At 40.3% G+C, this 12,861-nt stretch overlaps 1 protein-coding gene across 1 annotated transcript in view; it reads left to right on the top strand.

Annotated features, from left to right (window-relative positions):
- Positions 1-29: 29 nt before the first annotated feature.
- LOC126236874 (hydroxyacyl-coenzyme A dehydrogenase, mitochondrial-like) overlaps positions 30-12,861 on the top strand; it is a 41,835-nt gene continuing 29,003 nt past the window's right edge. Inside the window, exons 1-2 of the mRNA XM_049946497.1 lie at positions 30-352; positions 3,271-3,387. Coding sequence (XP_049802454.1) covers positions 236-352; positions 3,271-3,387 — 234 coding nt within the window. The 5' untranslated portion in view covers positions 30-235. The remainder of the gene's footprint in view (positions 353-3,270; positions 3,388-12,861) is intronic.

Here is a 12,861-nt window from a genome sequence, read left to right on the forward strand (position 1 = left end):
CGACAGATATAACAAACAGGTCATGCGGAACACTCCGGTCGCCCGGTAACACACGGGTCTCTGGTGTACGTACGCTGTAGTCCAATCCAATGTGGTTTTGGCTGCCCTTTGATCATAGGACTTTGATCATTTAATACCCAACACCAGTAGGACCATTCCAGTTGAGAGTGTGCCTGTTTTCTGGTATCAGAGATTTCATTTGTTTTCTTCGGGGAAGATCTGATTTTCTGCAATCATGACTACGTCACTCATGGTCCTGAAGCGCTCGCTGTCGTCGTCGGCAGCTATGTCCAGCGCAATCAAGCATGTAACTGTTGTGGGAGGTGGTTTGATGGGGTCAGGGATCGCACAAGTAAGTTAGTTCTAGTGTACCATTAGGATTGTTGTCAAACTACCGGTGCTGTTACAAATTCTTGTACCACTGTCGCTGCTTAGTGTTTGTTTCAAAAGCAAGTCGCCCGTTATATACATACACATATGTATATAGAGCTGCGAGCAATGAACCTGTGTTTATGTTTCTCCAATTAAAAATTTCAAATTCGTGAGTGGCAAAATAAAATACTGCACATTAGTTGATATTTAACATCGTTCGAGTAACATTTTGCACCCCTTGTAGTGGGCTACTTCTTATTCACGCCCCCTTGCAGTCATTTCCACAGCCACTCCCATATCTCTGCCATGGAATCGAGTAATCATATCAATTAAGGTGAAAGGTTGCTATTTGTTATCCTTAAGACTTGGTTTTTAACACTCTCGCCAAGGCAGGCACAAAGGTGATCATTTACCCATCTATGTAAAACTAAGCAACATTCTGTCGAAATTCAATTAAAAAGCATAATAAGTAATTCTTATCATCTGATGAATTTCAGTGTTTTCTGTTCTATTTTGACCTTACTGCTCCCGGCAGGAGAGAGAAAAAAAAATGTGTGATAATGCCCACTAAAATTGTTTGCAAGTTTCAGTTCAATAACCTGACATTACAACACAATTTTTTTTACATTATGTTAGTTGTATTTCATGGCTCCTACAGAGAGTGGCCTCTTGGGTGTGGAAAGAAGTCAAAGATTTACATTTAAATGCAATGCAGAGAAGTGATTTCACATTATAATTACCAGTATAAACCACCAGTACTACATAATTAACCTTTCCACTAGACTGCTAAGCAATGGCTCTTTAATGATACACAATTAGATATTCTATTATTAACATAATTTAAAAATGAAGTGTAAAATAAAGTACAGATCTGTATGTTCTTGAAGCATCTTTCATCTCGATCAATTGAATTTCTCTCATTTCCTTCTGTTCCACTCTATTCAAAGGGAATATTTTACAACACATATTTACAGGCAGAAAGAATTTACAGAAATAATGTAGAAAAAGCCACCTATAAAAGCAGCGAGAGGTTCACTGAAGGCAGTGTGGGACCCGATCAGTGAACTCGGCAAGAAATCCATCTGTCCCTTAAACATGTGTAGTCCAAGCATGTAGAAAACACTTTAAGTGCAATTCTGGACATGAATACAGACCCTTCAGCTGCTGTAAGAAACAGAAGGTACATCATGATGAACCAGAGGAAAGTAAAAAAGAAATAATAAATATATATTGTAAAACCCTATAAGCCCTCAGATAGCCAGGATGTGTACTGGATGTCTGCTAATGCCATCAATAAAATTACATGCTAAATTGCTGTGGTAATTAATAAGTGTTTCTCTGGAGGTGTGTTTCCAGACTTCCTGAAACTTGCAGACAGTGCCTATTTATAAAACTGATATCCCAGACTTGGTGGCAAGCATCAGACCAATCTCAACTATTCCAATCTCCAACTAAAATAATTGAGTCTGCAATGAAAGATCAGATCTCAAATTACTTTAAAATGATAAAACTTTTTACACATGCACAGCATTGTTTTTGGAAAGGCAAATCTACAACAGCAGGATTAGGAGCAGGTAGAGAAAGAATCTTCAGCACTGAGTCTTAGTGACCTCAGCAAAGTGTTTGACTGCATTCCACATAGTCGTTCTAAACAAGCTCAGTCAGTAGGCACTGTTCTAGCAACCCTCATATCTTATTTAGAAAGCAGATTGTATCAGCCCAAGGAGCACTATCACATGACTGTATGTTTGAATACAGCATGCCAAAGGAATCTGTAATGAACCCCATTTGTTCCTAAGTTTTGTACATTATTTAAGCTCTCATGGACAGTTCTTGCAATCTGGAGATGACACAACTTTGTACTTAAAAGGCATCAAGGCTCAAGAAGCAGCAGATGTTTCGTTTGATGTGACAGAGGAAAGGTTTGCTATAAACAAAATGAAAATCAATGAAGTAAAAAAAAATTCAAAAAATTGTATGGAGCCTCAATGATAAAGGACAGATGAACTGTGTAAAGGCTGTGAAACTTATGGGTTTCATGATGGACAGCAAACTCACTTGTCACGAACACACTGCACAAACGTGTGATAAACTCTCACAACTCATATACGTCTTGAGTAAACAGAAACTCGATTACTGTGTGGGGTCAGGCTGCAAGAATGTACTGTTACTGAAAAAAAAAAAAAAGGATCGTAGTATGAAGCAGGAACCTGGACAATTGCAACCCCATCATCATATGTGTATGAGTGATGACTATTTCCAGTCAATAAGTCTTCAACTGTTTCATGTATGCGAAGGAATATTGTGAAATAGAACAGCAGCACTAGTGATATCCACAATTATAACACAGAGACATACGCCAATCTGTCAACACTCTGACGTGGAACAGTTTTCCAGCAGTGGTGTGCTCATTCATCAAACTATGAAATACATCCCTTGGAATTGGTGAAATTTTGATGAAAGATGTTGCACAATGTATGCCTAAAATCACTGAACAGTTCGAATGAATTCTTTGATAGTGAATCAGCATGTTGGATTGCTTAAAAAAATGCACTAAATTAATTACTGTTTACTGAACATGCACTTTCAAAACAAATTCCAACTTTATATATTATTAAGTATTATACTGTACTTATGGAAATTTATTATTTTATTTAAATGTCTGTGTAATCTTAACTTTTTCAAAATTACAAGGTCTGTTCAGTCATGACGGAAATGATGTAGCTATGGTAATAAATGGTAATAGTAGCAAGAAATATTTTTAAAGTGTGATGACCACAATAAAAATAATGCTGAAAAGTATGAATAAGTAAAAAATAAACATATATTTGTGATTGATGTAAGATTTCCTCGCCTCTTTTGAAATGGCACACAAATGTTTTGTCATAATGTTGAAAGGTTGCTGCCCAGACTGGTCACGAAGTTACAATAGTTGAAGTCAATGATGATGCAATTAAGAAAGCACAGAAAGGTATTCAGACTAGCCTACAGAGAGTTGCTAAAAAGGCATACAAGGTAAATATAATTGTTAATTTAGTGTAAAAATATATGGTTTATTTATTTTGTTAAAGTAATATTAGGTGTAAGGTACTAGGTTGTTTCTTATGTAATCTGTAGGTAAGAGAAGTTTGCTTTATAATGTCACACAACAAATAAAATAACATCTGACTGCATTTAAATAACTTCAAAGTTGTTTTCTTCAGTGATAGTAGAAACATAGCTATTCATATGAGCAACTGAACTGAATAATGTATCAAATCTGTTGGCCCTGTGGGAAGGTAGCAGTAAGCTACAGCAGAAGACACATGTTCTGTTTCCTGATTAGCTGAATGCAATTACTTCTTGATTAGAATATTAACCACAGTCAGCATAAGTGAGACACTGAAACTTCTTTACTGCACATACATTTGTGTCTTGAGGTTCTCTAGGATAATTCTTGGTTAATTCTGTTCTGACACAAAGAATATTTTTACTTAAACAGCCACTGAAGACATATATAATGTTAAATGATATACATTAATATAGACCTCTTTCTTTAACAAGCTGTAAATTTTGTGCAGCCGTCATAGAAAATCATTTTAGGTTATTCATTGCTGGTAATATAAAGACCACAACTACAACAATAATGGCATATATTTAATGACTATTAATATAACATTTGAAGATGAATCATTAAAATTCTAATGTCTAAAGTTTAGACTGCCTTAGGCATATCAGTTATTTTAAACTTCACAATTGTAAGTCATCTGAGTAAACATGAGAGCCTGAGGAAGGTGGCGGAGTAGTTCCAACACAGGACTTAATTCAGATGGTGTGGAGCTCAAATTTACAGTTAACCACTGTGATATAGATCCTCATACTTTCATGAAATCACAAGATTGTGATAATGTCATTCCCTAGTGTTCTCTAAATGGGCTAGTGCACTAAACCTCGTAAAACTGTATTTGAATCCTCAGGTGATATACAGTTTCCATTTTAATACTTATGATTTTTTGGGAACTGTTAAAAGCTGTAAATTTTCTGTTCATAAGCACATTAATAAAGGGTATGGAGTCCAAATAATTGCTTCAAACTGTTTAAACCCAGGCCTAAGATAGTAATAACAGTTTCAAACAAATGAAATAAAAAAACATCATGTACCAAACACAGACACTACCATAATGTAAATAAAAGACTGTAAGTGAAATTTTGTTGCCCAAATAGATACAGAGTTAAAATGAAGTGAGACACTGAGAAATTGTTTTGCATGCAATGCAGTCAGACAGTCTCTCATTACTGATCAAAGTGATGCTAATAGAGTCAATATAAAAGTAAGTGTATTTATCCTTCAGAGGACTGTGATGGGAATGATGCTCATTCAAAATAAATTTCCATTATAGCAGGTCATATGCAACTGTTATCATTCAATGGTCATCAGGTAATTTGTGTAAATGTTAAGGAAGCAAAAGCAGCAGTGATAAACAGTAACAACTTACTGCAAACACAAAAATAGCAGCTTTTTAAAAAGTATCCTTATTTGCTCTTTTTTAATGTTAATTTATGTTGTTTTTAAGCACAAGCAGTGTAAATGTATATTACCGGTAGTTACTTGTTAATACTTCTTAACACAGGCACATGACAGCTTTAGTTCTCTCTCAGCTTTTTCCTTGACTAGTTTCACACATGTCCGGACCCATTTTCATGATAAGGTGTGTCTGGAGACTGTGATTTAACTTTCCATTCACTAATTTTTGTAACTATAAACAAAAAACATGGGTTTCAAAACTGGTGTATGGAATTTACTGCTGGCACAAGAACATTAATTTATTGTTTCAGGTAGTGACATTTGAGTTTTGAGTACAGTACATTCCTCTTGTGCTTGTGTGCCAATGTGATTGGCATTATCGCTAAATGCATCTCCCGTGTCCAAAATGAATGGTCAAAGTCACTTTTTCTGTCCTGCAGAAGAGTTTTATTCAAATTGAATCCTGTTAGTATGTTGTGAGGAGCAAAGTCATCAAATGACATGGCACAAGCCAATGTGGCGAATCTCTATTTGTCCAGCTTTACCAGCGGTCATCTTGAGATAAATCTGAGACTTCACTGGATATCCTCTTACCCTTATCATGCTGTGTGGTTATACTGAAGGAAGAGCCAGATAAACTGGTACACCTGCCTAGTATCGTGTAGGTCTCCCGGACTCAACTAATGTCTGAAGTAGTGTTGAAGGGAACTGACACCATGGATCCTGCAGCGCTGCCAATAAATCCATAAGATTGAGGGGCTGAAGATCTCTTCTGAACAGCATATTGCAAGGCATTCCAGATATGCTCAATAATGTTCATGTCTGGGGAGTTTGGTGGCCAACATAAGTGTTTAAACCCAGAAGAGTATTACTGGAGCCACTATGTAGCAATTCTGGACATGTGGGTGTAGCATTGTCCTGCTGGAATTGCCCAAGTCTGCCGAAATGCGCAATGGATATAAATGGGTCACATGCTGACACTCGTTGGTGACCCAGTATTGAAATCTGCAGCAATTTACTTCTGTCACTTTGAACGATTCTCTTCAGTCATTGTTCGTCCCGTTCTTGCAGGACCTTTTTCCAGTCACAGCGATGTTGGAGATTTGATGTTTTACGGGATTTGTGATATTCACGGTACACACGTGAAATGGTCGTACAGGAAAATCCCCGCTTCATCGCTACCTCGGAGATGTTGTGTCCCATCACTCGTGCGTCGACTATAACACCACATTCATATTCACTTTAATCGTGATAACTTGCCATTGTAGCAGCAGTAACCGATCAAACAACTGCGCCAGACACTTGTTGTGTTATACAGGCATTGCTGACCGCAGCATGATATTCCACCTGTTTACATATCTCTGAATTTGAATATGCATGCCTATACCAGTTTCTTTGGTGCTTCAGTGTAATTAAATTGCAGCTACTCATGAAGGTCCAGTGTGAGCCGTAATTATCATATGGCAGTGAAACTTTGTAGATATGCTAATGCATTAATGTGGAACCGATACACCCTGGAAAAAATTAGTTTCAATTTTGGCCACCAGGTGCAAAACAGCATGACACATATGGTGTCATTTGACAAGTCATAACATTAGTGAACAGTAAGGCTATCAAGAAGAGAGACTGTGTGCTGTTAGTGAGACTGTCTGATATGAATGACAGCAATTTGAGTGCTTCTTTGAGAGAGTGTTGCCAAATGGGTGAGCTTTATGTGTCACCTGGAAGAGGAAGGTGTCTTAACCCAGTAGTAGTTACTGACAAGATTGCTGTTGCAGTAACTGATCATGCAGTACATGCCCCAGGTAGTTTTAGTACTCTCTCAGTGTCACAAGAATTGTCCATTCGACGGTCAACAGTATGGAAAGTTTTGCAGTGTTTTATACTGGCATCTTACATAATCCAGACGGTGCAGCAACTAAAACATCATAATCTGCAGCACTGATCTGAATTTTCTCTTCAGTTTCTGACATGGATTTACGTAGATAACGTTTGGCCAGGCGATATTCTATGGGTTGATGAGCACATTTTATTTTATACACAGGGTGCAATGAATACAGAGCTGCCGAATTTGGGATACTGATAAACCATGTGTTGTGCACTAGGAACCATTGCATTTGTTGTATGTGACTGTGTGGTGTGGAGTCACAAGCATCTTTATTCTCAGTCCAGTCTTCTTTGAAGAGAAGACACCCAGAGGGCCGGTCAGGTGTACCATGATGTCTGCATATTATTGAGACCATCTTATACAGTAAGTGACCACTGCTTTGAAAGAGCACAGCTGTGTGGAAACCACTGTTTTTACGCAAGATAGGGCAGGGCAACACCTAATGTTGCTTGTTGAGTGAAAGAACTACTTAATTTAACCTTCCACAAATGTGTTATCTCCAGAGGTTTTCCAAATGCATGGCCTGCAAGATCGCCTGATGTGAACCCATGTGACTTTTTGCTCTGAGGATATTTAAAAGCACACGCTGACCAGGGACATGTTTGGTCTCTACCTAATTTGATGGCCAGTATACAGGAAGATGTTGCCCCGATTCCACCAAAACTGCCGTGAGTAACTGTTGATCATGTCATTTGATGATGCAGCATTTAGTCAATGTCTTCAGTGCTCATACTGAACAAACTGTGTAAGCGGCAGTTTATAATAAAACAAACATCACACCTTCCTCTCTTGTTTGACCTTTTCTGCCTACATCCCATTTCTAATCCATTATGTATGGAAACCTTTCTATATTTCTTTCTTGCATTCACAGTGCCTGACTTGGAGCTGGTCGCCAAAATTGGAACTAATTTTTCTTCCAGTGAAAATCTGAAATCTGTTCCACACTAATGCATTAGAATATCTACAAAGTTTCCCTGCCATACCATAATTACAGCCCACAATGGACTTCTGTGAGTACTTGCACTACAGTTACAACCACCTGATACTAGTGGTGGTGGTTGTAGCTCCTTGATAGTAAACTTTTGTTTTGAGAAATCGGATACTTTCATTTTCAGAAGGCCGGATTTGTAATGATAGACTGTGCCTCCCATGAAAAACTAACCTTATGTGCCGTATTTAATGAGCAAAAATGTGGTTATCTGTCATACATAATAAAACAATAAACATCTCAGTTTGGCATTTGGCAAGTTTAAGGAAGTTACATCTGACTTACTGACTCATTATACATTACTGGAATGACACTTTAACTCGAACAGTGTGTATTCTAAATTTACAACCATACTCTGGAATCCGCACTGAAGTGCACATCAGAGGACATTTCCCATTATAGCACTTATTAGTGCTTCTTCCCTATTATAACTGGTCACATCTCCTGGCCGTTGCAACCATCAACAAGTCACTCTGCTGAGCTCTGCATGTGCCATCAATAGTGACGTGATTGTAGACTACTCTTTCATTCACAATCATATGATTACATAAACATATCTATCTGCCTTCCTATATAGGCACAGCATGACCACCAGCTAGCAGGTGGGTCCCACTTTGAGCAGTTATGCTGGTCACATCTCATGACCCATCAGGGCCACATTGTATGCCTTGCCATCCTGATGACATCATTGCATCCCGGGTGGCTGCCAATCTTTGAGCACTGCCCTCCATCAGCCCCTTACACCCATTGACACTACTGCCAGACTCTTGGCTTCACCACATTGGGCCTTGCCAGCCTGTCAGCTTTGTCATTGGTTGAGCGTTGCCTTCTATTGTCTCTAGATGCTTGTTGATATACACTATGTGATCAAAAGTATCCGGAGACCTGGCTGAAAATGACTTAAAAGTTTGTGGTGCTCTCCATCGGTAATGCTGGAATTCAATATAGTGTTGGCCCACCCTTAGCCTTGGTGGTAGCTTCCACTCTCACAGGTGTACGTTCAATCAGGTGCTGGAAGGTTTCTTGGGGAATGGCAGCCCATTCTTCATGGAGTGCTGCACTGAGGAGAGGTATCAATGTCAGTCGGTGAGGCCTGGCACGAAGTCGGCGTTCCAAAACATCCCAAAGGTGTTCCATAGGATTCAGGCCACGACTCTGTGCAGGCCAGTCTATTACAGGGATGCTATTGTCATGTAACCACTCCACCACAGGCCATGCATTATGAACAGGTTCTTGATTGTGTTGAAAGATGCAATAGCTATCCCCGAATTGCTCTTCAACAGTGGGAAGCAAATGCTTAAAACATAAATGTAGGCCTGTGCTGTGATAGTGCCACACAAAATAACAAGGGGTGCAAGCCCCCTCCATGAAATCATAACCACGCAATAACACAACCGCCTCCGAATTTTACTGTTGGCATTACACACGCTGGCAGATGACATTCACCGGGCATTCGCATACCCACACCCTGCCATCGGATCACCACATTGTGTATCGTGATTCATCACTCCACACAACGTTTTTCCATTGTTCAATCGTCCAATGTTTACACTCCTTATATCAAGCGAGGCGCCATTTGGCATTTACTGGCATGATGTGTGGCTTAAGAGCAGCCGCTCAACCATGAAATCCAAGTTTTCTCACCTCCCACCTAACTGTCATAGTACTTGCAGTCGATCCTGGTGCTGTTTGGAATTCCTGTGTGATGGTCTGGATAGATATCTGCCTATTACACATTATGACCCTCTTGAACTGTCGGCAGTCTGTGTCAGTCAACAGGTAAGGTTGGCCTGTACACTTTTGCGCTGTAAGTGTCCCTTCACGTTTCCACTTCACTATCACATCGGAAACAGTGGACCTAGGGATGTTTAGGAGTGTGGAAATCTCACTTATGGACGTATGTCACAAGTGACACCCAATCACCTGACCTCGTTCAAAGTCCGTTGAGTTCCACGGAGTGCCCCATTCTGCTCTCTCACAAAGTCTAATAACTACTGAGGTCGCTGATATGGAGTACCTGGCAGTAGGTGGCAGTACAATGCACCTAATATGAAAAACATATGTTTTTGGGGGTGTCCGGATACTTTTGATCACATAGTGTAGGTTCATCAACTTCAGTGACACTCACATTGGGCACAGGCCAAGCTCTTGTCGCAGCATCTCACAGGGTACCAGCCACATCTTTGCCACGCCACTACGCTGTGTTTCTGCAAGGCTCTCACCAACGCCATTGGCCGGGCCAGTCAACACCCTGCCTGCCAGATCCAGAGGAGCATTTTCTCTTATATTACCAAATGCCATATTTTAGTTTGCATTAAACTTTTGCAAATGTATCTGGGAATTGCTTTTTATTTTGTGTGCCTGGACACTGCACAAGGACACACAAGTTAGCAAGAAGGCTATTCTGTCAGTATTCCCAGTATCTTTGTGTAGTCATCGCTGCCAGACTCAGCTGCCAATGTGTCCTCTCTACCTGGTGCCTTTCCATTCTTGGTGAACCTGTTGGTACTTCCTGCCTATGTCCCACTGGTTCATTAGAGTCTAGCCAAGCCTGACAGCACCTCTCATTAATATACCATCAGCTCCTTGGAGTCTGGCCAAGCCCTTCAGTGTTGTCGCATCTCTGACACCTGCCATTGGTTGAGCTTCTTCCCATCAGCTGCTGATGTCTTATTGACATCTTGCCAGCCCTCCTGCTTCTGGTCAAGCCTGTCAGCAGCCTGGCCAATGTCCCACCAGACTGTTGGCATCCAGCCAGGCCAACACTGTCTTGATGTACATTTTGCTTCTTGGCAAATGCCCTGTGGCACTTGAGAACATCCAGAGGCTGTCAATGGTTGAACCCATGCCTCCCATGCTCCCCTCAGCCACAAACAATCCTTTCAATGCCACCTTGGCACTCAGTGCTTTCACGTCTTGGATGGCTGTTGTTAGTTGTTAGTTGAGCTCCTGCCTTCCATTGGCCATTGACACCCTTCCAATGCTGCCCTGCTGTTTCCTGCTGCTGTGGGACATCTGTTGATCCTTCTTGTGCTCTTCATTGCATTCTTGTTCTCTGTGGTGCTTCTGTGCACTGAACCCATTGCCCACCCTACCGGCCACATTGCATGTTTTCCGGCCCACATCTCCTCTTCTAGATGTCTGGGTGACTGTGCTGTCTTCCTTGTGATAATGTATATCCTAATGTTTCCCTCTTGCCGTGGTCTACTGTGATGTCTTGAAGTCCTTATTTACTTTTCTGTGCTCCATGTGCTGATTTTTTTTTTTTTTTTTTTTCGTTACATAACACTTTATTAGAAGAACAATGAAGAAAAATAGATGTAGGCAACTTGCCACCAAGAGTGATCTGGTATGATGCAAATTCCAATACATGCCTCCTCCTCTATTGGGAACAGATGGCTGACCTACTGAATGACACTGCCTAAGACTGGACCCGTAGAACAGGTGGAAGAAACTTTATTTAAGGCGCATTTTTATTTCCAGGCAGGGTGTAAACTTTGGAGGTGGACATTTACTTTGAGTGCCAGCAAGAATGTCAGCTGCCAGTTTCTCATTTTTCATTCCATATTTCCTGAGGATTTTTTTATTTAGACGATGATCATTTTGCTATCTCAGAAAACATTTTTGATAAAGTGCTCTGATAATGATTATTATTTTTGTACAGCATCCAGTGAATATTTTATTTTTCCATCTAACAACTAGGTAATGACCCATGCTTTATTCTCTTATGATGGAGTGTCAGTTCAACCATTTGCTGCCAGTTGTGTTTTGTCCTTCCTTCTGTTATTTTGAATTAAGAAGAACAGTACATCAAGATGTTTGAATATAAATTTGTGTTATGAAGAAATACACTTTGTGTTCTTACTACACATCTTGAAAGTTTCAGTTCTAAACAAGAATTCTCACCATGGCTCTGAGGAATACTAAGAATTCCATGTCATACCATTATGTCTTGATTAGGTTCTTTACTGCTGTGAAGATGAGAAAATTATGAATCACCCTTTGTTGAAACATGACATTTACATATAAATTTAGTTAAAGTATTGAAGCATGCCAATCACAGTGTCACCTTTGGAGAGTGCAAGGAAAGGCTGTGAGGCGAGAATAGAGGCAAAAAAGTAGTGCCTCTTGTGACGTCTTTCCCACCACTTTGTGCCTCCCCTCCAGCCCTCCCTTCATCTGTTTGTGTGTTTCTATGCATGCTCTGTATTCTGGATGGCCGTTGGGTCTCGGCCAGCTGCGTGTCAATCAAGCTCTTGCTTCCCTTCAGCCTCAGATGTCCTTCCAGCATATCTTGTTTTCTCATGTATATTTGATGCCATAGTTTGCCCTCCACCCTTTGGGTTTATCCTTTTCTCTTCTTGCCTCTTTAAACTTTGGCTGCCTTGACTTCACCATCTCCTCCTCATGAAGAAGAATGGTATAGTACTTGGCCATATCTCCACGCCAGTACATCTGCCAACACAACACCTGCATCCTGTGGGTTGTCTAGTTGTTCTCTTCTGAAGGCACCAGCTCTCTATTAAGCTGCACTTGCACCATCAATAGCGGTGCTACAATTGCAAACCATTTCTTCGTCCACAACCAAATGATTACATGGGCATATCTGTCCATCGCTCAATAGCCAGCATGCAGACAGTTCCCACTCTGGGTAATTATACCAGCTACATCCTGCAATCCATCAGTCATAGTGGTATATTGTACGACTCATTGGCCCATTGGCATCATCGCAATCCAGCAGCCGCTGTTGGTTGAGCGCTGCTCCCATTGGCAGCTTGCTTCTGTCTTCTGATGTCTGCCAGTTTAATTTTTTCACCATCTCCATTTCGGTCTCCCAAGATGAAACAAACTTCAAAAATTTATGCTGCCTTTCTTTGTACACATTCAATATTCCCTCTTAGTTGTATTTTGTGTGGGTCCCACACACATCAACAGTATTTTAAGATGGGTCCCACAAATGCCTTGTAAGAAATTTCCTTTGTAAATTATTTGCATTTCCCTAGTATAAGGGTACCATCCTTGATTGCTAATCAAAACGTCCTCGGTCCTGGGTTCGAAACCCGGCACCACTTAAATAGGTTTCTTATACATCCATTTGAATGTACTTAG

This window comes from Schistocerca nitens, chromosome 2, assembly GCF_023898315.1.
Source record: "Schistocerca nitens isolate TAMUIC-IGC-003100 chromosome 2, iqSchNite1.1, whole genome shotgun sequence".
NCBI lineage: Eukaryota > Metazoa > Arthropoda > Insecta > Orthoptera > Acrididae > Schistocerca > Schistocerca nitens.